This window comes from Pinus tabuliformis, chromosome 1_1 (assembly GCF_031772625.1).
Source record: "Pinus tabuliformis cultivar Carrire ecotype Pingquan chromosome 1_1, CPIR1, whole genome shotgun sequence".
In the NCBI taxonomy this organism is placed as follows: domain Eukaryota; kingdom Viridiplantae; phylum Streptophyta; class Pinopsida; order Pinales; family Pinaceae; genus Pinus; species Pinus tabuliformis.
This window is the reverse complement of record NC_142297.1, coordinates 485272917-485295776: the sequence shown is the minus strand read 5'-3', so window position 1 is coordinate 485295776 and position 22860 is coordinate 485272917. Positions and strand designations below refer to the sequence as shown.

Here is a 22860-nt window from a genome sequence, read left to right as displayed (position 1 = left end):
TAAGACCTTTTGGGACCAGAGTGATGGCCATGATGATGGGTTAGAGCTCATGTATTGGCTTTTGCCCACGTGCTAAATGTTTTTGTCCCTACCATCTTTTGCATTTTGTCGTACTTTTCTTGTTGAATGTGGCCATTTATGCTTTTAACTTTCTTTTTAGCTGCATCAACCTCCCGGCTTCATTCCAAGCCATGAACCAAGATGTGGGCAAGGGGAAGGGGCAAGCTGACCCTATGTGAACCCGATGGAGGACAGTGGACCCAGGTGGGAGAAATGATGGATGGGGTGATAATGAGTGGAAAGAGGGTAATATAAGCGGATAAGGGAGCGGGACCACACAATTGAAATGGGGGTTCCCCGTGAAATGCCATCCCTGAAACCAAATGGTCAGCAAAATGATCCCACGAGATTAGAATCCAAGGTTAATTCCTAAAAGGGGTCTAGGGGACAGAAGCACAGACCTAGCCCATTCTTTCTGCCGAATCCCCCCATTAATCTTTGCCCAAAAGTGTCAATGATAAGCAAACTAAAAATACTCAATTTCAAAATGACAATGCATACCTTTAGATTCAGGAGGTCCACCTTCAAACATAGATCATGGTAGATGGGAGAGGGACCACATGGCTGGCTCAGTTGGCGGAGGAATGACACAATGAGCTAGTTGATGGTTGCAAGGGGTTGCCGGTTGAGGACCATCTTGGAGAAAAATATTCTCCTAGGGATATTACCCACAAAATGGTGGGTAACAGGCCATAAGTAAAATATTTCAATTTCCACCTTAATTTTATATAAACTTTAAATAGATAGAGAAGTAATTGAAAGTAAAGTTTTTTTAATTTAGTTTATAATTGCTTTCTACTTTTTAGTACGAGAGGGATTAGTAATTCCTTCACTTCTCAATATCGAGTTGACACGCGGCATTTAAAAGTAATATATTGATATTACAGTCCAATATGAAGGATATGAATAATCCATAATGTCTTTAGTTGACAGTTTGTATTTAAAACAAAAATATATAAATCATAAAAAATATTTTAGTGTCGTTGATAAATAAAATATTTTGACGCCCATATTAAGTAACATAATTTTATATAACTTTAAATAGAGAAAAATAAAGTACTTGAAATTAAAAAATTTCTTATATTTTCACTTTCCTTTGTGAGGTTGATGTGTAATTTGTTCAATTCTTAATTGAAGTTGTGTAACATTTATAAAAATATGAATAACAAAAAAACATTCAATGCGGGCTATAAATAAAATATTTCAATATGCATATTAAGTAAATAGGTGCTTTATTATTCAAGTCATGAGGGAGATTTGTAATTCCTTGAATTCTTAATATGGAGTTGACATGAAACATTTAAAAAAATATTAATAACAATATATATATATATATATATATATATATATATATATATATATATATATGAGTTGACTCAAGAATGCATACATCTATCAAATCCCGAAAAATGGAGTTGTGTGCTATGAGGATTGACCTGATTAAAGCTTATGAGTTGTGATAGTGTGGACTTGAAGTTCTTAAGATTGATCCTTCACAATATTAGGCTCAGAGTCCAGATAGTAGACTGCATTATGGCATGTATTACATCAGTGAATTTTGCAGTCATCATAAATGGGCTTCCAATAGTTTTCTTTAAGGCTTCAAGAGGTCTTAGAAAGTGTTGTTCTCTGTCTCCTCTTTAGTTTCTATTGGTTATGATCGATTAAGTAGGAGGATTATTGGTTGAAGTAAAAAAACTTCTGATACGCAGAAAATATGTATAAATATTTTATTAAAAGATGAAATTGCAGATGATGATATTTACAATTGTGGGTGCCTGGCTTATATACCGCCATGACACCCTTTGGGAAAGGGCATGATCTTATGATCGTCCCCTTTCGTCTAATTAAAATTAAAATTAAATAATAAACCTAAGTTAACTAATTTTTTACATAACATTGCCTTCCTCTCGAAAGAATGCTTTGTCCTCAAAGCATAAGTAACGACGGATGTTGTTGAAGAATGACTCATTCTCCCAGAAAGCGTCTTCTTCGGGTAAGTCCTTCCACTTGATCAGATATTCTAAGATGATCAAGGTCGCACATTTTAAAAGGTCTTGGATTAATCTCTCAAGTTCCGTTTTTTGGTGATGTGGATATCGGTATGGCTTGATGTTGACAGGGTGTGATCTTGCCTTGACTTCTATTGTATGCTCAATTTCCCTATTAGGCGACATCTTCATAGGTAGGTCTTGAAATACTTTTTCATGCTTCCGAATCCGATCTGGTATCTCTGGTGACTCTTCTCCGGTCATATTTGCAGATAACATTTCTAATTGGTGACATTGTATTGCATAAGCAGGTGCTCTTCTTCGACTCAGCTTCATCATCTGAGATGATGATACAACTTGATTTTCTGGTGCTTGGAATCCGTGTAGCTTGTACTTCTGACCTCCCCATTTGAATTTTATAAATTGTACTTGATGGTTGGCGGCATAAGTACCTAAAGTTCGTAACCATTGGATACCTAAGACTACATCTACTCCTCCTAACGGTACTGTGAAAAACGGAGACTCTAAACTGAAGTCTTGAATCTGCAATTTAACCTTATGGCATTTTCCCACCTTTTCAATCTTTTTACCGTTAGCTATCATCACTTTCATGTTTGGTAAGGGAAATGAAAATATATTGAGTCTCTTTGCCACAGTTGTATCTAAAAAATTGTGTGTGCTTCCAGAGTCGACGAGAACCACTACGTTGTTCTTCTTTATGTGTCCTTTTAACTTTAAAGTCTGAGGTTGTGATATACCTGTCATAGCTGATAATGATACTTGTGGAATACTTCCATCATCTAGTTCTGGTGAGAATTCTGGGGCGTCTTTTGTGTCTTCTACGTCACAATCTTCACTGTTTGAATCATTGGTTGCTTCACAATTATATAGGTTCTTTGGTTCTTTTCCTTTAGCACATCTATGTTTGGGGCCCCACTTCTCACCACAGCGTTTACATTTACCCTCTTTTATCCTTTGCATTTCCACATTAGATTTTTCATCTTCACGACGATGTGGTGGAACATATCTTGTATTATTTGAGTCCACATACTGGGGTATCCTTCGTCTTGCATAAGCTTTTTCCACTGTTGACCAAAATATTGGTTCGGATTTCTTTTCGGCTGTTTTTGCTTTTCGTCTTGCTACTTTTATAGATGTAATGTCATGCATCTCAAGTTCTGCTTGTAAATGGGTTTTGAGTCCCGAGATGTATGACTGAATTAAACGAGATTCTGATAACCCAGGCACTCGAGTTACTAAGGTCTCCCATTCTTGAGTGTATTCATCCACACTTCCTTTTTGTTGTAATTTGATGAGTTTTGAAAAGAACTCTTCTTCCTTTACACCTTGGAATCTTTTGAAGAATGCATTTTTAAATCTCCTCCAGCTAATGACGTGTGTTGTCTTTTTCCACCACATATACCAGTTATATGCTTCTCCTTCCATTTTCATGGATGCATGCCTGAGCTTTTCGTCATCGTCATTGATGTCATTTATCTCAAAGTATTCTTCTGCTTTATTTATCCATGCAACATTGTTTTTTTTGTTTCCATCGAATTTAGGCATCTCGACTTTTGCCCGTCGCTGGTATGTTGCTACTGGTTGAGCAAAAAAAGGGTGTTGATTGGTAAAGTTATCCCAGAGTTGCTTGTTTGTAAAGGCTGTGTTACTCGCTTCTTGGTGGGGTGTCGCTGATTTTTTTGGGGATTCAACTTTGTCATGAGAGTCTGTGGACTTAGTTGAATCTGACGAGATGTGTTCTTGATTCTCTTCACCTTCTTTTAGTAGTTGTTCGGGTGTACAATTCGACCTTTTACACAGACTTTTCAGCATTGTTAAGACCTCTCTGATCCCTGCTTCTGTCTGGACATGGTAATTTTCCATCTTTATTTCTATTCGATTCGTCGTATCTTGAAGATTTTTGATTTTGTCTGCTTGCTCCCCAAGCTTGCTCTCGACTTCATTTAATCTTTTACTGACCTCGTCGTGGTTGTTATTTATTTTATGCTCTGCGTCAACCAATTTTTTCTGGAAATCCACCATTGTCATTGTCGACATTGAGCGGGTTTGCGGGGGCGTGTATTTATTTGCCAGCTAAAATATTTTTCCTCCCTTTTTTTTTTTAGCTAAAATGAATTTTATACATATAAATTCTAATTAATTAAAATAAATTTAATTAATTAAATTAAATTATATATATATATATATATATATATATATATATAACTTTTAATTAATTAAAATAGATTTAATTAATTAATTAACTAACTTATATATATAACTTTTAATTAATTAAATTAACTTTTATAAGTATATATATATATATAATTTTTAATTAATTAAAATTTTTAAATTTAATTAATTAAATTATATGTATTATATATATATATATATCACGTTATATATATATATATTATATAATATAAAGCACGTTATATATATGAGCTATATATATTATATATAAAGTAGTGTTAAATGTCACTTTATATTTATTATATATATATATATATATATATGTTATATAACGTTAGTTATATTAAAAATATATATTGGACCGTTTGTAAATAACGTTATTAACGTTATTTATGTTTGACCGTCACGACCCCCCTGCCGAGTCACGTCTCTTTTCACACTGTTCTGAAACTTTTCGAATACGTTATAATTAACGGAACCCTTTAATTGATGGTCGAAATTTTGGTAACTCGCAAAATTACGGACACAGCAGGGACGGGGTGTATGGGACGGCAATGGGAGTGGAATTCTGTGGGCAGCGAATGGACGGCAAGCGAATGGACGGCAGTGTGAGCAGCGGGCGGACAACTGTAGACCGAGAACGAACTGCTCTGATACCAGATGAAGTAAAAAAACTTCTGATACGTAGAAAATATGTATAAATATTTTATTAAAAGATGAAATTGCAGATGATGATATTTACAATTGCGGGTGCCTGGTTTATATACCGCCATGGACACCCTTTGGGAAAGGGCATGATCTTATGATGGTGCCCTTTCGTCTAATTAAAATTAAAATTAAATAATAAACCTAAGTTAACTAATTTTTTACATAACATTGGTGCTCGATCTATGGACATAATATCAGTTTGTAGGGTGACTGGGAACATTAAAACTACACATCTAATGTTTGTAGATGATGTCCTCTTCATAGGGGAGGTCTCAATAACAGAATCACGTGTCTTACATCATATTCTTTACAGCTTCGGGGACATGTCAGGCTTATATATAAATCGATCTCTATGGACGCCGGTTTCAGATATTTAGGTTTCTTTTTGAAACCAGACAACGAAGGGATTAAGGATTGGGATCAGCTTATAAGAAAATTTGAGAAGATGACTCTTTGGTCGCATAAATGGTTCTTGATGGGAGGTAGGCTGGCACTGACTAAGTCTGTCTTACATTATATATTAGTATATTGGATGTATCTATATAAGCTGCCTAAAGACGTCATAAATAGAATTGATTCTACCATTGCCAAGTTCCTTTGGGCCAGTTCTGGGAATGCAAAGAAAATTTATTTTGTTCACTTTGAAGTGATCTCACGGCACGTGGATGTTGGTGGATGGGGCATTAAGGATACAAATTGTTTCAGTTTGGCTTTATTAGTCAAGAACTTATAGAGGGATATAAGTGGCAAAGGTATTTGGTTGCAGATTATTAAAGAGAAATATCTAAAAAGTAAACAGGCAGTGGGATGGATCAAAGCAGGGGCTTCGGAAAAGAAATTTGCATCATAGATCTGTGAGGAATATGATGAAGATTCAGCATTGGTTACTCAGAATTTTGTGACGGGAGGTTGGTTTGGGAACTATGGTCAAGCTTGGGTTGGATGCCATTAAAGGGATGGCTAGAGATCATTCTCTATCCGTTCCAATTCTCAGGTATATTCACAATAAGGGTTTCTTCTTCCTAAACGAATTCTATGTTGATCGTTATTCATTTCCTTTAACACATTCTTGGCTTAATGCTAGGGAGATTGGCCTCTCCGGGCCATTAGCAGCGGAATGGGATCAATATATTTTACAGTTAAGCTTAGCAGGTATAGTCTTGACAGAGAAAGTGGATTATCTGACATGGGAAGGATGTCTGAATAAGGTTTAGATCTCGGTTAAAGACATTTATAGTCATATTTTACAGGATCAAAGTCCGGTGATTGAATGTTTGTGGTTTCAAAAGTCCTGGAAGTGGGAGATCTCACTAATTAAAATGTTTTAGTTGGCTGCTTTTGTACAACATGATTCTTAAGTGGGAAAATCTTCTTAAAAGGGGATTTAAGGGACCCAGGAGATGTGCATTATGTAGATCAGATAATGAAGATGTGGGCCGTCTTTTTCTTACTTGTCCATACATGGTCTCAGTATGGTGTGTTGAATTCCATTTGCTTAACTTATATGCTGTATGGGATAAGAATTCCATTGAGAAATGCCCCTTGTAGTGGTTTGACGACTTTAAAGAATATCGTACTTCACCTTTCTATATTCTATGGGGAATTCAGAGAAGCATGAACACAAAGATTTTCGACCATGTTGAGTCAGATGTTAGAGGCACATGTTTGAAGATTACTGCATTCTTTTTGGAGATAGGGCCAAAGAGGAAGGTGTTATCAAGGAGACATTTACATATTAAGGTGGTTTTTGTTTAGATCCCAATTGGTTTCTTTGAGGGGACATCATCAAATAGGGTCTGTGGTAGCAGGGCATATATTGTTTTGAAACCTGGAGTGTTCTATCATTTTAGCTGGTACAATGGTGTAGGTTCAAACAATAGAGCTGAGCTTATTGTTCTTTGGGGGGTCATATTTTGTGAAAAATGACTTGATATTGGAGAGTTAGATGTGTTTGGTGATTCTAAAGTGATTATTGAATGGGTTCCGATGAGATCAAAATTCAAGCCGCCATCTCTCACTTACTGGATGCGTCAAATTAGATCACTGATCAATACTTTCCAGAGGTTATCTTTTGCACACATTTACAAGGAGCAAAACAATGTTGCAGATTACCTGTCAAAGGAAGAATGCTGTGGATCGCTGGACAAGATTAAATTTTCTGCTTTTGTCAATGGAACCTTGCAAAGTTCAGGGAGTATAAAAATATATTGCATTGTCTTAGATTCTATAGACTTCTATTTGATAATGTTAATGTTTAAAAAGTTTTTTTTTAAGAAAACTTTCAGATATTGAAGAAGGACCAGAAAAGGAAATAATACTTATGTAGATGGAATGCATTAGATAGACAGATCTTCTGAATAGATAGATGAATTTAGATGTAAAGATGACATAAGATACAATTTTGAGGGACATAATCTGGGTATTAAAGATGTATGGGGATGAGACAAAAAAAAATGCATATGTAACTGCTTTTTGATTAATGAAAGTGTTTCAGTTTTTTCTTATATATATAGATAGATAGATAGATAGATAGAGAGAGAGAGAGAGAGAGAGGGAGAGTCTATCACATGAATATATGCTTTCTACTTCCCAATATGAGTAAAATATTTCAATGTCAACTATGTATAATATTATATAGAACAAATGAAAATAGATAATTTCTTATAGATAAAACCTTGGGAATGCAATTTACTAGTGTGTTGCTCAAAATGAAGGAGATTTGTAATTCCTTCCATAATTCAGAGTTGACACATGGTGTGTGTGTATATATATATATATATATAGACACACATAAACCAGCATAGATGCATGTTAACCCCAAATCTATCAAGTGCCAAGAGGGATCAAATTCTCGAAGTGCAAATCTTTTTTCAAGTTTTGCATTCTAAAAGAGGAGGTTCGCATCTCAAGAAATTTGGTCCCTCTTGGAGATTGATAGATACAGGGTTAGCATGGATCTATGCTGGTTTACAACACACAGACATTGTTTCTTCAAACATTCATTGAAATAGTACAATTATTTGGTCGCAGACCATTGTTTCTGTATACATTCAAGGCATAGGCACATAACAAATTTGTTTCAAGGTTTATGCAAATTCTACAATTTTTTTGATGTTCAGCTTGATGGAATGGCTCTGCATGAAAGTCTACATTTTTCTACTCTTTTGGTAATGATAATGTCCATGAATAATGCAAAGAAAGATACAAGTGTATACTGGAAAATTCATGACTTACTAAATAAAAAACTACTTGTATTTTATTGGCATAGCTCCAGGGTGCATTCTGATTGAAACCTATGGTTTAAATTTTTATATTTTGTTACATTCCACCTCCTGAAAGTTCTGATTTCTTTTCGTTAAATGCAGAGCAGTTGTGGGTGCTGGATTCTGTGCCTGGTGAAGTAGTAACTGACGATAGTGATGGTGAAGTGGAAAAGGTGTTGAGTACCCTGAAATTTATTCCAAATCCCATTCCATCTCGAAGGTATTGCACTTGTTCCAATTGTATGTTTGCAGATTTTTATTGAAAATTTGAATTTTATATCTAAGATGACCTTTCTAGAATTCGTGTTTATGTCAAAGTTGGTAATTGAATTTTTTCTATTCTGAAGTTTAAGAGAGCCACTTTTTTTCCATTATGTCCATAATATGTTAAAACTTGGTTACTCTATTGATTGTTGAGTGCTTGCTAGGCAACTTTGAGTTCCCGTGATGTGTGAATTGAATATGCTCAAACGTTGATCTAGGTGGCCATCGAGGGCCATCTCAGAAATGAAGGATTTACTCCTAGCTGTGATGATAATGTCTAAATTATATGAATTAAACCACACATAATGGTTACATATGAATGAAAGATGAGGACAATGAGAAAAGCTAGGAATGAGGATTTCATTGAATCAGTTGACAGATTCATGGAGAGATTATGGGAGATAGCTATGCATATGGTTCCACCAAATATTTGTTTAGAAGATTTTGTAATCTGCTATGGTCATCTATTCTAATTTGGCCTGTTTTGCAACTTGGAAGTTTGAGCCAAGTTGCAAGGACGACAAGCTTAAGTCAGCTAAGTAATTGATCAAGCTATACATCTAGGGAGTCGGTCAGAAAGACCACATGATTGGGAAAGATAGTTAACTCCCTCATTGATATAGGTTGGCAGAACTTGCTCTTTAGAGATGCATTTAACATGCTTTTTTGGAATTGGAAAGTGACCTTTCTTGAACCATTCCTTTGTCTCCTTTTCCCATAGAAGATTTTAGGTGTTTCTGTTACCTCTTCCACCATGATATCTTTTACCATATCAGGCTGGCGAGCAGGCATGGATATAGCTAGTGGGAACTTGTATTCCTTCCCTCAAGTGACCATTAGGTTAGGTTTCAAAGCTTGATGCTCCACCAACTTGAACTACCTTTCAACCCCACAACAAGAAGAAAGTCTTATAGCAGCAGTAGATCGATGCTTCTTGTGGGAGATGAGGGAGCTAGTATCCTTCTTTTCCCCTAAAACATTACATAGAAAACCTCTAGCAGTTCTTGTCACCGCTCAAACTCGCAGGGGTCCTAGGAGGGGAACTTATAAAGCAACTACTAGGTCAAGTGGCAACAATGGAGGGGAACTTATAGAGCAACTACTAGGTCAAGTGGCAACAATGGAGCAATAGCCCACTGTCACCTCAGCTAAAGCTCCTTGCTCTTTATGGACTTTCACCAATGGGAGGAGACCTGATATAAGAGGAATCACGAGGACAAATAGATCAATGATGGAATGAGGATTGATTCCTGAAGCCTATTCACAAGAGGCTTAGATAATTAGCTTACTTGCTTTAGAAGGAAGGTGATTGTGTAAGGGCTCAACTAATTTAAAGAACCATTTCTGAACTATAAAGATTCACTGAACTGTAAATATTGTAAAGGAGTTTTATAGAGCTATCTATCCTGAACAGAGTATGAAACCTTAAAAAATAAATTCTGTTCTAAATTTATACAAAACTTCATATAACTAATTGATTGATTCGATGATAAGTACTTACTTGGTCTGTTGCGGATGAAGGCGTTTCAGAACTTCTCCAGTTCGCTCCCGTTTACCAAAAGATCGAAACCACCCAACCAAACTAAGCAGAACCTCACTACTCAGTCTAGTAAGCTTCTCAGTTGAAGCAGACTGTTCCCCCGTGCCCAGAAACCTCAGAACAACCAGCTCTCCTTCTGTTGGTAACTCAAGTTTATAAAGTTCCGTACTTCTTCAGTATCCCCTTCGTTCTTTCTTCTTCTTCCCGATGCCCCTCCCAAAACTGTTCTCTCTGGTTTATAAATTGTTTCTTGGCGGTGGCCGCCCTTCCTCCAGCAACCCACCGCTTCATCTCCTCATGACACCCTTCCCATGTCACGTCATATATATTTCTTTTAAAAGGTATATTGATTTTTGATTAAATATCCTTTTGTTTGATTTTAATATAAAGGTTTAGGCTTATATTAAAATACTTTAGCATTAATTTATTTTTATTATTTTATTATTTTATTAATTGATTAATATAATTTATTTAATATTTATTTTATAGATAGGTCGTTACAGATTGGCTCTCTAGGAAGGGCTAACGGGATACCTAGGCCTAGGTTTGGAAAATATTCCTTGAGAAGAAGTATCCTAGACCTAAGAATCCTTAAGGAGAAGTGGCTTCTATGTAATCCTTGTAAAATTTGAGTTACAAAGTTGTGGGACCACAAAGAACGCAAGTGGACCCAAACTAGGTCAAGGGTGTGGGGTTGATTGTCAATAGATGGGCTTGACCAGGTTTTGGAGGAGAATAGGATCAAAAAGAATAATTTTCTTTTGGAGTTTAAATGCATTGTTCCAAATGAAGACACTAACCCAAGGGAACCTAGGGAGAAGAACGGTCTTTGGGCTAGGGATTGCAATACCTTGGGATTCCACCGTTGGATTGAGCTCAAAATTGGAGGACCACTCAAGAAGACCCAACGCAGAAGCTCATCAATTTTCAAGGATTTTCGTTGGATAGAAATGATTTTAGGTGATGCCCTAAGAGGCCTACTAGGTTAGGTCTTAGAAAAGAGGAGAAAAGGAGGTGAAAAAGATATTCGTTTGATGATCACCTAGTACTAGACCAATACCTCTCCTATTGGGAGAATGGAGCCAATGCAAATCAATGTTTAGAGATGTCCTATACCCAATCAAGGAGTCTCCTAGCAATTTCACATAGCCCTAGAGGCAACAATAGGTCACTAGGAAAGTTTATTCTTCTTTGATGTTGCAACTGATGACTTATTAAGGTAATAATGAACAATCATATACCTCTACGACATTTATTCACCATACTTTTGCATGAAACATATGAAAAGCCCTCACAAAGATGAGTTTTACAAATTTACATTTCTTAAAGGCAGCGACAACTTCATGAGCGAAAAACATTCATACATTACACAAGTGACAATACATGTAAAGAAGAACATGAAAATGACACTTACAAGTATAGTGAAAATCCTCCAATCATCAATGTGCAAAAATATCGAAGCTCCAAGACAAAAGATAAGCTTTCCAAACATTGAAATGCATTTAGAAATCCAATTCATCCATCAAAGAGGCTAGCCAAAATTCTCAAGAAGAGATAGTCCAATCCAAAATGTGATGAGAGAAATGAATGAGCCTCTCATCAATTTATACAATCCATAAGGGGGTTCGAATAGCTTAATTAGCCTAATAATGCCCCAAGTAATAAAATAATACACAATAATGACATGACTTGGTGACAAGCCCACCAAGATAGCTCAATAATACAAAGATAAAGCCTCTTAAGAGGGCAAATAATAGATATAATGAGTCCTTGGGCCATTGAAGAGGTCTAGTGGAGTCCAAAGTGTGCCAAAGTGAGAGAATAGGCTCCAAACATAGTGATCAAGGGGTTGCCTCTTTGTTGATTTGGGGTAGCATCAAATGTGCTCTAGCCACGAAATTTGGTGGAGAGGGTAGGGAACATAAGGTCTCCAATACCCAGAAAGGGTTTGGGAAGATTCTAAACAGTTTGGGAGATATTAAAATAAATAATATTTTTAATGGAGTCCCTAAGTCTAAACTTAGAGAAATTAAAATATTAATATGAATTAATATAAAACTGTGTTAGAATGGTCCAAAAGACATGGATCAAGCCAGATCTAATCTTAGCCGTCGATTAGGGACTTAATCTCGGCCGTTGATTTGTCAATGAGAAAAGTATAAGAGGAGGCTTGAGGGTCACTTGGAGAACACTCTAGAGTGATCAATCATTCTATTTTCTAGAGCAGGGTTTGCTAAGAGATAGAATGAATGATCTGAGTTGCAGCTGAGGGGCAGTGAATACAAAAGCAAAGAGGCAGAGATAGCACCGGGAGGATCAGCGCAGTAGTCGGAGAGAGGGATGCAGAAGCAGCCAAGGGTTCAAGTAGAGCCACCCAGGGCTCACGCAGAGGCAGCCAGGAGGTGTGCAGTGCCTCTGAGGGCTAGCATAGGTGACGCAGAGGGCTAGCGGACTGACGTAGGGCCTCTAGAGACTGACGCAAGCCAAGTTAGGGTGACGATGGGCTAACGCTGGGCCAGAGAGAGGCTGACATAGTCCAGAAAGGCTGATGCTGGAGTTTCGTGGGGTAAATTGGAGTTGTGGATCTGTCAGAGTGTTTATCTGGGGTTTCAGCTAGAATATTTGTCTCCGACTGAGAGGTACTACTACCGAGATTATTCTCTGTTGGGTGAGCCGGGTTTGGCACCGAGATTGTATTTTGAAACTGCTTAATAAATCAAACCCTTAGATAGCTGCACCGGTTTTCCCGCATTGGGTTTTTCCGGGGACACTAGTCCAAAAATAACGGTGTCATTTGTGTGCTTGTTTCTGTTTCCTTTGGTTGATAATCTGTAATGTGTTGAGCATATACTTGTGTTTATTTTCAACATTTACATGGTAAATAACTTGTTAATTAATTAGAACAAGTAGGAAGGAATAAATCAGAAAGTACATGGAGGGTTTCTAACTGTTAGACTTAGAAACTTCAACACTCCTTGATATCCAAGCATGTCAAATGTGGTGTCCCCAAGTGGGTGTGGGGGCACAATGACATCTCCATCTGGATCGATAATGCCTGTATACCATCTATAAGGACTAGAATGATGCCATATGCCCTGTTTCCATGGTGAGACACGTCCTCATTGGGCCCTAGAACGTCTGGCAAGAGTATGGTGCAGGTGTGAAACCCACTGGGCATGGCAGTCTAGGTGCATCGGCGTCATCTTAAAGGTGGAACACTAGCAATCAATGAATAGTGCTGATGGATCCATGAAGTGGTAATCTGCTCTCTACGATGGTGGAGGTCCATGGCTCTCAACGCTCACCCTACAAGAGCCAATATAACCCTATGGAGAGCTTGGACCCCGTATAGAGAGACCGAACCCCAAATGGAGACCTACCCGCAATCCTGTACAAGATCCAATGCGTCCCCTCACCTTCCGGTACAACAGATCATTAGTGCAACTGAGTAAACAATCTTACAAATCATGGAACCAAATGGATCCTTCATGGTGGCATGCCCTTCCATAGTAGGATTTAGAACGTACACGTGTCTCCAAGTTCAAGAAGAGGGTTAACCAAGGACCTTATTACATGGTTTCAGCCTCCAAGGGGTGACATGTCCATGGTACACCGATCAAATGACAAGTGGCATGTGAGATAATGATGGAACGAAATGGGGCATCAGGGGAAAGGCTCCAAGCCACATGTCACAACACAAGGGTAGCCATAATAAGGGAAGGCCACATTTGGGTGTATGAATGTTGGAGGGAGCAATCGTGGCACATGAGTTACCTCGACCTTTGTTTTTCCATGCTTCTTCATATGCCTTTTTCCTTTTATTGATTTTTCTTTTGTAACTGCTCGGGGCTCGAGGGGATGAGAGCATGATGTGTAAGATATAGTAGTGGATGCCCCCTTTAGGTTGCGCAGTTCATCACCCACCAGTGGTTGGGACAATCATGGGTTCTTTAATGATGAAAGGGGTCAATGAGATGGACCCTAGGAACTGGGGTGATGGCTATAATGATAGGGGTAGAGCTCATGTCTTGGCTTTTGACCACGTGCTAAGGTGTGTGTCTCAGCCATCTTTTGCATTTTATGGTACATTTCCTGTTGAGAGTGGCCAAATTATGCTTTTTCTTTTCTTTTAGTTGCATCATCCTTCGGGGCATCATTCCAGGCCCGACCAAAAGTGTGGACAAGGGGTAGGGGAGGCTAACTTCTTATGGACCCTGTTGACCACTACGTGTCAACGACCCATAGCAGTACACCCGTTTTTTCGCAAAAGGGATAATGCCTGATCTATGTGTTCGTGTCGTCCAACTATCATCATCAGCTTGATCATCATCTTATAATGTAAACCCAGTCTGCATGTGTATAATGTAAATAATCTCAGCAAATCCGTGTCGTGTATGTAATTACCTAGGTAAACCTATTTTTCTGGTGACGATCTACATTGCAGGAGTTTTTTTGTCTCACCGATCCATTCTTGGATGGTCGATAGAGTTTTCCTTCAGCCTTACCCCAACGTCGGAATGGATTTTGTCACTGGGATCTTAGGGGAGTTCTAGCGTTCTAGATCGAGTCTATGTAAAAGTGATTTGGGAATAATCCTAACTATTTGGTTAGGTTATTTTATTACAAATTGCTTGATCTGCTAGATTATATTTTATGTCGCAGAACTGGGTAGTCTGTGAGGGTCTTTTGCAAATGGGTCTTCCCCCTTGTAAAAATCATGATGTAAAGTGTCTTGAGGGTCAGAAAAATAATTTATCCCTTCATAGGTTAATTAATTAAATTTTCTGGCCAAAATTAATTAAAATCCTAAGCCAGAAATTTAATTAATTCTAAGTCCTAGGTAAATTTAAATTCTCTGAAGGCAAAATTCGTTGGTCCTTAAAGATTAAATTTTAAGAGGTCCAAGGACTAAGGTATATTGATTATTTTGCTAAATTTTAAGTCTTTGGTCCTTGGGGTTAAGTCAAAGTCAAAATTTTGAGGAAATTAATTCAAAAATTAAATTTTTGAATTAATTAAAATGCATTTAACTGAAAAATTTGAATTTCCTTAATAATTTAAAATTTCAACGGATGAGATTAAAAGAAATTTTGATCTTCATCAACGGTTGAGATTGCTTTGACGAGGATCACTCGAACTAGCCGTTGGAGGATTTATCTTTAAATAGGAGGTCATTTGTCAGTCAAATGATCCGATCTCTGGATCGTGTACTAAGCTCTCAAGCTCTCTTGTATACTTTTTTGAATTAATGCAAAATTCTTTGGGGTTTCAACATGCTGTAGTGTTCTTCTTCATGAATTTATGGTAACATTATTTTAATTTCTGCTTAATATTATGTGAAAACTATCAATCAATAGCTCTCTTAGAATAATTTGAATACATATATCTTATTCAGTTTGTTGGATCTAGGGTAACGTTTATAATTTTGATTGAAGTAGCAGGTATCTCTATTTCTTCAGGATTTTATTGTTGTTTTATTTCTCTATTTGATTTGATGGTTGATCTAGTGTTTGCAGAAGATCTCTCAGGTTTTCATTGAGTGTTTGGGGATAGTTCTCGGTTGGACTAGCCAACTCTCAACACATATTTTCTGAAGAACCTACTTCATATAAGTCTCAGGAGTTATCTAACGATAATTAATTAATTAATTTATTTTTTTTAATTTTATTTTATCCTGCAGGGTGTTTTTGGGCTAGTACCTCTTTAAAATTTCAAAATCTTTTCAATATTTTGTGGAAATTTTGATAGATCTGGCTATTAAGAGCCTTAGATTATCAGATTTGGGAGCGGAGTTGGACTCATATTCCTCAGATCTGAAAATTATTTGTATACATCTGTTATTTACTCATGTAGATCTGAAATTTTGTAACATAATTTTGAATTTTAACACTTGGGTTTTTTGGGATTTTCTCTATTTTTGTACATATCGGGTATTGGGTTTTTCTCTTTTCACTTGTGCAGAAATAGATCTGAGAAATCAGCCAAAAAAATCTTTAGATCTAAGCTAGATCTAGACCCTGGAGGGCAAGATCTGGGCTCAAAGATTGTTTGCAAGAATAGGTTTGAGAAATCAACCAAGTAAATCTTCAGATCTGAGCTAGATCTAGACCTTGAAGCGCAAGATCTGGGCTCAAAGATTGTTTGCAGGAATAGATCTGAGAAACCAACCAAGTAAATCTTCAGATTTGAGATTTTTCAAGCAGATTTGGGGGTTTTGAGACAGATCTAGGCCTTGGAGGGCAATATCTTATCCCAAATCTTTTTACAAGGCCAGTGATTAAATATTTTGCAATAAATCTGAAGATCTGAAGCAAAATAAATTTTTTTCGAACAAGGGTTTCAAGTTTTGGGGCTCTTAAGCCCAGATCTGCCTTCTCCTAGCCCAACGCTAGTTCTATTGGGCCTAATGCTAGCTCTCATTGGCCCTAGATCCCCTTGCTCCATTTCTGATTTGAATATTTGATTTTCTGAAGCTAATCATTGGTGGGTTTTTGCAGAAAATTTGGTAAAAAATTTGTGTTTCAGATATTGAATTTTTTTTTAGCAACTTGGGCAAGTGATCTTCAAGGCCTAGGGTCTAAGGGTTTGATCTCTAAACCATCATTTTCCTCACTGTTTGCTACAAAGTCATATACCTTTCTAATAGTGGTGAAAAATACAAATCTAAGTGTTTTGAAATTAACTAAAAAATTGCTAAATACATTAATAAATCATTTATGTTTGATGTGTATCAAGAATTTGGCCTATATCTACATTTTGGGTCACTGTTATCTCTGAATAATTCTGTTTCTGAAGTCTGAAATATAATAGTGGAAAAATTTCATGTGGGTTAGCTTAAAATCAGTGCCTGAGTTGTCTAATACATTAAGGAATTAATTTCTTGAGTTGGGCATTCATCATTAAACTTATTTCAAGTTTTAATTGTTGGCTGTAATAAGTATATCGGATCTGATATAATTCCGAAAATCACATCATAACAGGCTGAAAATTTTTGATAATTCATGTGGGCAAGTTTGGAAAAATTTCGGTAAATTTTTGGCATAAAGATATCATTGATAGCTCACTGTTTTCATTGTCATATTGCTGTTGTCATAAAGTTTTTTCTTACTGTTGTCTTAAAAATTAACTTTTGAAAATTAAGTACTTTGTCATGGAATTGTGATAAAATGCATATCCTTTGTTTCATAAATTGAGTATTTTTTGAGCTTCTGTTGATATTAATTGCAAAGAAGTTTTTTTTTCTCTTTGAGCTATAACTGTATCAGAAAGATTTGAAATAAGCTTGTGCTCTAATTGTAATATCTTCAGGGGTTTAATTTTGAGTCTTCATTTAATAAAGCACACATTTCATTTGGGTATTGGAAGTTTTTGCGACATAAGCATCTTTTCATCCTTGAATCTAACTTCATCTCATCTTCTCATCATCTGGTGCATTTGCATATAAGTTAGTTTTGGATAAATAAAATTTACTTCCAAGCATAAGCTTGGTCGATAGAGAGATAGGTATCCATCCATCTTTGCTTGAGTAGCCTGTTTTTAATAGTACTTAGAACTGTGACCTTGCAGTTGTCAGAGCCATAGCTCTCTATAGCGCCTGAGGCACCAGGTATGTTAGATTTTCAGGAGAGGTATCGTTAATCACATCTTAGTGTGCTTCACCTTATCTTCTTTTTGCCAATTACTACGAAATCAGGCTCAATATAGAAAGGATCGAAGGGTTAAAACTTAGATAGGCATTTAACTAAAATTAACCAAGATTCTTGCATCTCACATTAGTTTTAGGGTCTGCATTTCATATAAGATAGTCATTCATCTAAGCAGCGGTTGCTAATCGATTACTTGGTCTTCATTTCCCTAGCAAGATTGTTGATTCCATAAGGCACTGGTATCAATCGTTAAAAATCTAATCAAATCCTATAAGTCTTGCTAAATCTTAATCAAGTACTTGATCGCTTCACTATGTCTCCTGAACTGGTTGGTTCCCAACTAGTTCTTCTTCATTCCATTTTTCCATAGGGTCTATCCCTCTTAGCCTGTTGTAGGGAGACAACTTAAATAGAGAGATTGGGGTCAGGGTGACAACCCCCGATATGAGCCGTTGTCGCGATGCCTTGACATTCTGTGCGACAACAGATCCAATGGACAAATGTGGACCTGGATGGGAAATATGGTGAATGGTATTACAATGAGCAGAGGGGAGTGGTGTATATGGTGTTGGGAAGTGGGACCACGCAACCAAAATTGGGTTTCCCATGTAGTGCCACCCCTAAAGCTAATAGCCAATAATGGAGATCCCACGGGACTAGGATACAAGGCGAACCATCAAATTAGATAGAGGAGACAAGAGTACAAACCAAACCCACTCTTTCCTCCGAATCCCCTCACCAATCCATGCCCAAAAGTGTCCATGATAAGTAAAAAAAACACACAACTATACAATGAAAAACCTTACCTTCGAGGTTGGGAGGCCCACCTTCAAACATACAATCATAACAGATGGGCGAGGGACCACATGGTTGGTTCAGGTAACAGAGATAATGGCACATCGAGCTTTCTGGTGGCTGCAAGGGACCACTGGCTCCCGGCTGAGGACCATCTAGGAGAAAAATTTTCTCCTATGGATATCACCCACAAAGTGGTGGGTAACAACTCCCACCTGATTGAGGTGATTGCTATCATTTTCTACCACATGACCAAGAAACTCTATTGAGCTACATGAGGGGAGGGAACAACCCTTCTCGAATGCACAGATAGTGAGGGGAACCACTCAAGCATAGTGTAGGGGTAAGCTATGTTGTCTACATAATTGCTTTCTTTCCATTGCTTGAGTGATCCTTGACCAACCCTTGCTGAAGGAAGGTTGAATGGAATGATGGGAAGGAAAGGAAAGGTTCCAAATTATTTGCTTGGGCCTGTTACCTGTCATATCAGCAAGGGTACATACAATTTTTTAGCAGTATATTTCATGACCGTTGTAAGCCCAAGATCAGAAGTTAAAGCCTTGTAACAATCATGTAAGGTCCCTTATAAGGTATCCTGGATCTTGCGGATGGTTGGACCATGGCCGGTCTCGTTGAGTTCATGTCTGGTTCCTTTTGTCCTGGATAGGAATGGAGGACCGTAGATGGGCTTACTTAAGGACTTATGGTTTTAGAGGAGTCTTCTTATGTAGGGGTGATCACCAATGTATGGGCTACTGCAAGCCATGTTGTGTGTACCTATGTCTTATCGCATGGTTATGAGTTTGTTGAGTTTGCCTGTGGCCTTAGCTTTGGTGCAATACCCTTAGATGTTTCTCAACATGGAAATATCATAGTTAGAAATATTTCATGCTTCCCAAAGTAGTTCACATTTCCCAATGCAAAGTGGTCCCAGAAGTAAAATAGTCAACTTGGTCCTATTTTGTTTACTTTGCCGAGAGGATGACATGCCATGTGGAATTTTTCCAATTAGTGAAGGAATTTTCAAGTTATGGTTGGTCAACAGGTACTGTTACCCACCAAAATGGGTAATACGAAAGGAGAAAATTTTCTCCCATTCATCTACATCGAACTGGCTACCCATTAGCCCTTGACAACCACCACTACTTGATGATGATGTGTCATTATTCATCACCACCTCTTGCATTAGCCATATGCTTCTCATCCATTCGGCAAGAGCACATGGATGAAGGTGGGCTTTCGATCAAAAGATACTTTATTCATTTTGCAATCAGGTGCTTATGCTTGTTTGTACTTTTGGGCTTTGGATATGGATTATATGGGGTGACTTGGAAGGAAGAGGGGCTTTGACCATGATCTTGTTCCCTCACCTTAAATGGGGGGTTAATCTTCAACTCTAGTCTAGTGGGACCTCCCTTAATAACCCAATGGGTATCAGAGGTGTTGAATTATGATGTTCTATGATGTAACAATTACTTGTTACAAAAATTCTTTAAACTGCAATATTAGTTAAGCAATTGTAGATAGAACATAAACCAAATGCACATTACAAGACAACCAAGAACATAATGAGACGTAGAGAATTTAGGTCCAATTACCAGGGCAAAACCCACAAGGGGAAAACCCAACCAAATTCTTTTTCTATTAGATATTTATTAGATAAAAATTATTTAGTAGAGATATAAAGTATAATGAGGGATCAAGAGAATGAGTAAGTTCACCCAAATATCAACAAGCTGTAATATGAAGATCACTGGTAGCAACAAGTGATGTAAACACTGAATCAACCTTCAAGTTTTTCTCTTACTCTCCAAGTGTCTCTCTTTCACAATCTTCTTCAAGTCTCTCCAACTCTCCCTCTCAAGTTCGAATCCTTCTTTCACAATGAACATGTAGTGAGGGCAGAGGGGAGAAGATATGCGAAACATATATATATATAGGAGGAGCATCAAATTCATGCCATAAAGGAGGAGCATGCCTTAGAATAACTTGTATGCCAAATAGGGAGGAGTAGCTTAAGCCATTATGGAGAGAGGCAACACATGCCTTCAATGGAAGAATCTCGCATGCCTTGAGGAGTGTAACTCATGCCCTTTTAGGAAGCGTGACTCATGCCATTTAAGGAGAGAGGATAACGAATGCCTTTAAGGAGAAGTACACATGCCTTTGTAACTTATTCATTTAAGAGAAAGTGTAACATATGCTTTAAAGATCGTAAGAGAAATCTTTTATGACATGCCCTCAATGAGTGTAAGAGGAGTATCCCATGTCTTTAATGAGTAAGAGAGAGTGCAACATATCCATTAAGAGAGAGAGAATAACATGTGCATTAATGGAGAGGAGTTACATATGTGATTGAGTGACTTGAATTTCGTTCTAATAATAATATAATAATATCGTAAAGAGGATAATAATAATAGTAATATTGATGATTAGGTCAAGATTGAACTAATAGGATTGATTAATGATAAGTTAAGTGATTTTCCACAAACTATACTTGATTACAAATTGATGCAAGGTGATTTACTATTTTTGTAAAGTCATGCTTGAAATGATAGACATGACTTTCTATTTTTAGAAAATCACTCTAGAATAGTCAGAAATGAGATTTTATTCAAGGAAATTCATTCCTTAGCTGCTACTCTGGAATAGCCAAAAATGAGATTTTATTCAAGGAAATTCATCTCTCAGCTGTCACTCTAGAATAGTCAGAAATGAGATTTTATTCAAGGAAATTCATCCCTCAGTTGCCAATTTTCAACAGGAGGGGCACTACTTGGAAAACATTGATTGAGATAACATAGTTCCATCTATCCCTATCCCATACTCACCACTTTCCATCATAAATTACAAGCACTTATCTCACATCCACTCGTTGGATTCCACTAACCATTGGTTCTTTGGGATTTGGCAGCCTTACATCCACCTACCTAGGTAGGGCCCAAAAACATTGCCCTGGGATGATGTAGCTAAAAGAAAAATAAAAAGCATATAATGGCCACAAACAAAATAAAAAGATAAGAACATCAAAATGCAAAAGATGGTTGGGGCATACAAATCAGCATGTAGGCAAAATCTTAGCATGAAATCTACCTCATTCATATGGCCATAACCGGTTTCTGGGCCAAAGTTGCCCTATTACATCATGGAAAGGAACCCTTGCATGCCCCAATCCCAATGGGAAATGAAATGACCCATCTTTAAGGGGTAAAACAAATGCTATACATCATTCAAAGCAAGCTCTAATCCTTTAAGCTATGAGTTGTAATACAAGGAAAAATCAAGAAAAAGTAAATGACGCACAAGAGGGGTGGAAAAACAAGGGTCATGATGGTAACTCATGCATCCACGATTCCTCCCTCACATTTATACACTCAGGATGTGGATCCCCATCATGTTGGTTCTTGTGACCATGGCACTTGGCCATGAAGTCTTCTCCCCTCCATATCATTATTATTATTCACTAACACTTGTCAAATTGAAGGGTGGATTGAGGGGCTGTTACTCCCCTTAGGTGCAAAAACTCCTAATAGGGTGGTCCTTTAGCCACTTTTCCATACGGAGGAAGCACCATTACGAGTTCAAGACGCCATATTTGGAAAGAATACCTTATGTGAAGTATGAAATAGCCCTTTCCATTCAAGCTTGGTGCACTTAGATGCAAAAATGATTACTGTCCTTGATGATTTGGTTGCTTGCACTAGGCTTTATGTTATGATTGTCAGGTGGTTCCATAGCCATGACCTGGGCACCCACGGGTACCTAGGTCTCTAGAGATACATGTTGGCACCCATAGGTACCTAGGCCTCTAGAGAAACATGTTGGCACCCACAGGTGAAGCGTGGAGAGCCTTGGGTCTCTGAGTAGTAACAACACAACATTTGCACCCTTGGACACCTCCTACACCCAAGAATTTTTGGCACTTTGCACATTATTTGATAATTCTTCAGGATGGTACACTTGGGCCCAACATGCCCATGGCTGACCTTAGCACTCTTAGACATATGGTAGTTGATCCAGAGCCCAATGAGGATGATTTCACCTTCTGAGACATGGGAGGGTTAGTAGCATCATATGGAAAGCCCTCAACGTTAGAGCAGAGATGGGCACTTTGACCTATTGGAGACCTAGGAGACCACCTTTGGTGCCCCAAACTGGATTTTGGGGTCCATAGAGGGATTTTGGCAAAGATTTGAGGGCCAACACTCTTATCATGATTTTAGGAGGTTTCTACACCACGCATGGCACCTAAAAGCATCAACGCATGCCACATGGAGCTCAACGCATGGATGAAGTCAACATTTTTAGCCCTTATGGTTCACACATGTGGGCAATCATTATGTTTTATGTCTAAGCTAGTGGGTTGGCTTGTAATCCAACTCATCATTGTGACTACTTCT

At 37.6% G+C, this 22860-nt stretch overlaps 1 protein-coding gene across 1 annotated transcript in view; it reads left to right on the top strand.

Annotated features, from left to right (window-relative positions):
* The window catches only part of LOC149213886 (alpha/beta-Hydrolases superfamily protein), a 183372-nt gene that overhangs the window by 134685 nt on the left and 25827 nt on the right, over positions 1-22860 (top strand). The window contains exon 3 of the mRNA XM_089392124.1: positions 8323-8435. Coding sequence (XP_089248250.1) covers positions 8323-8435 — 113 coding nt within the window. The remainder of the gene's footprint in view (positions 1-8322; positions 8436-22860) is intronic.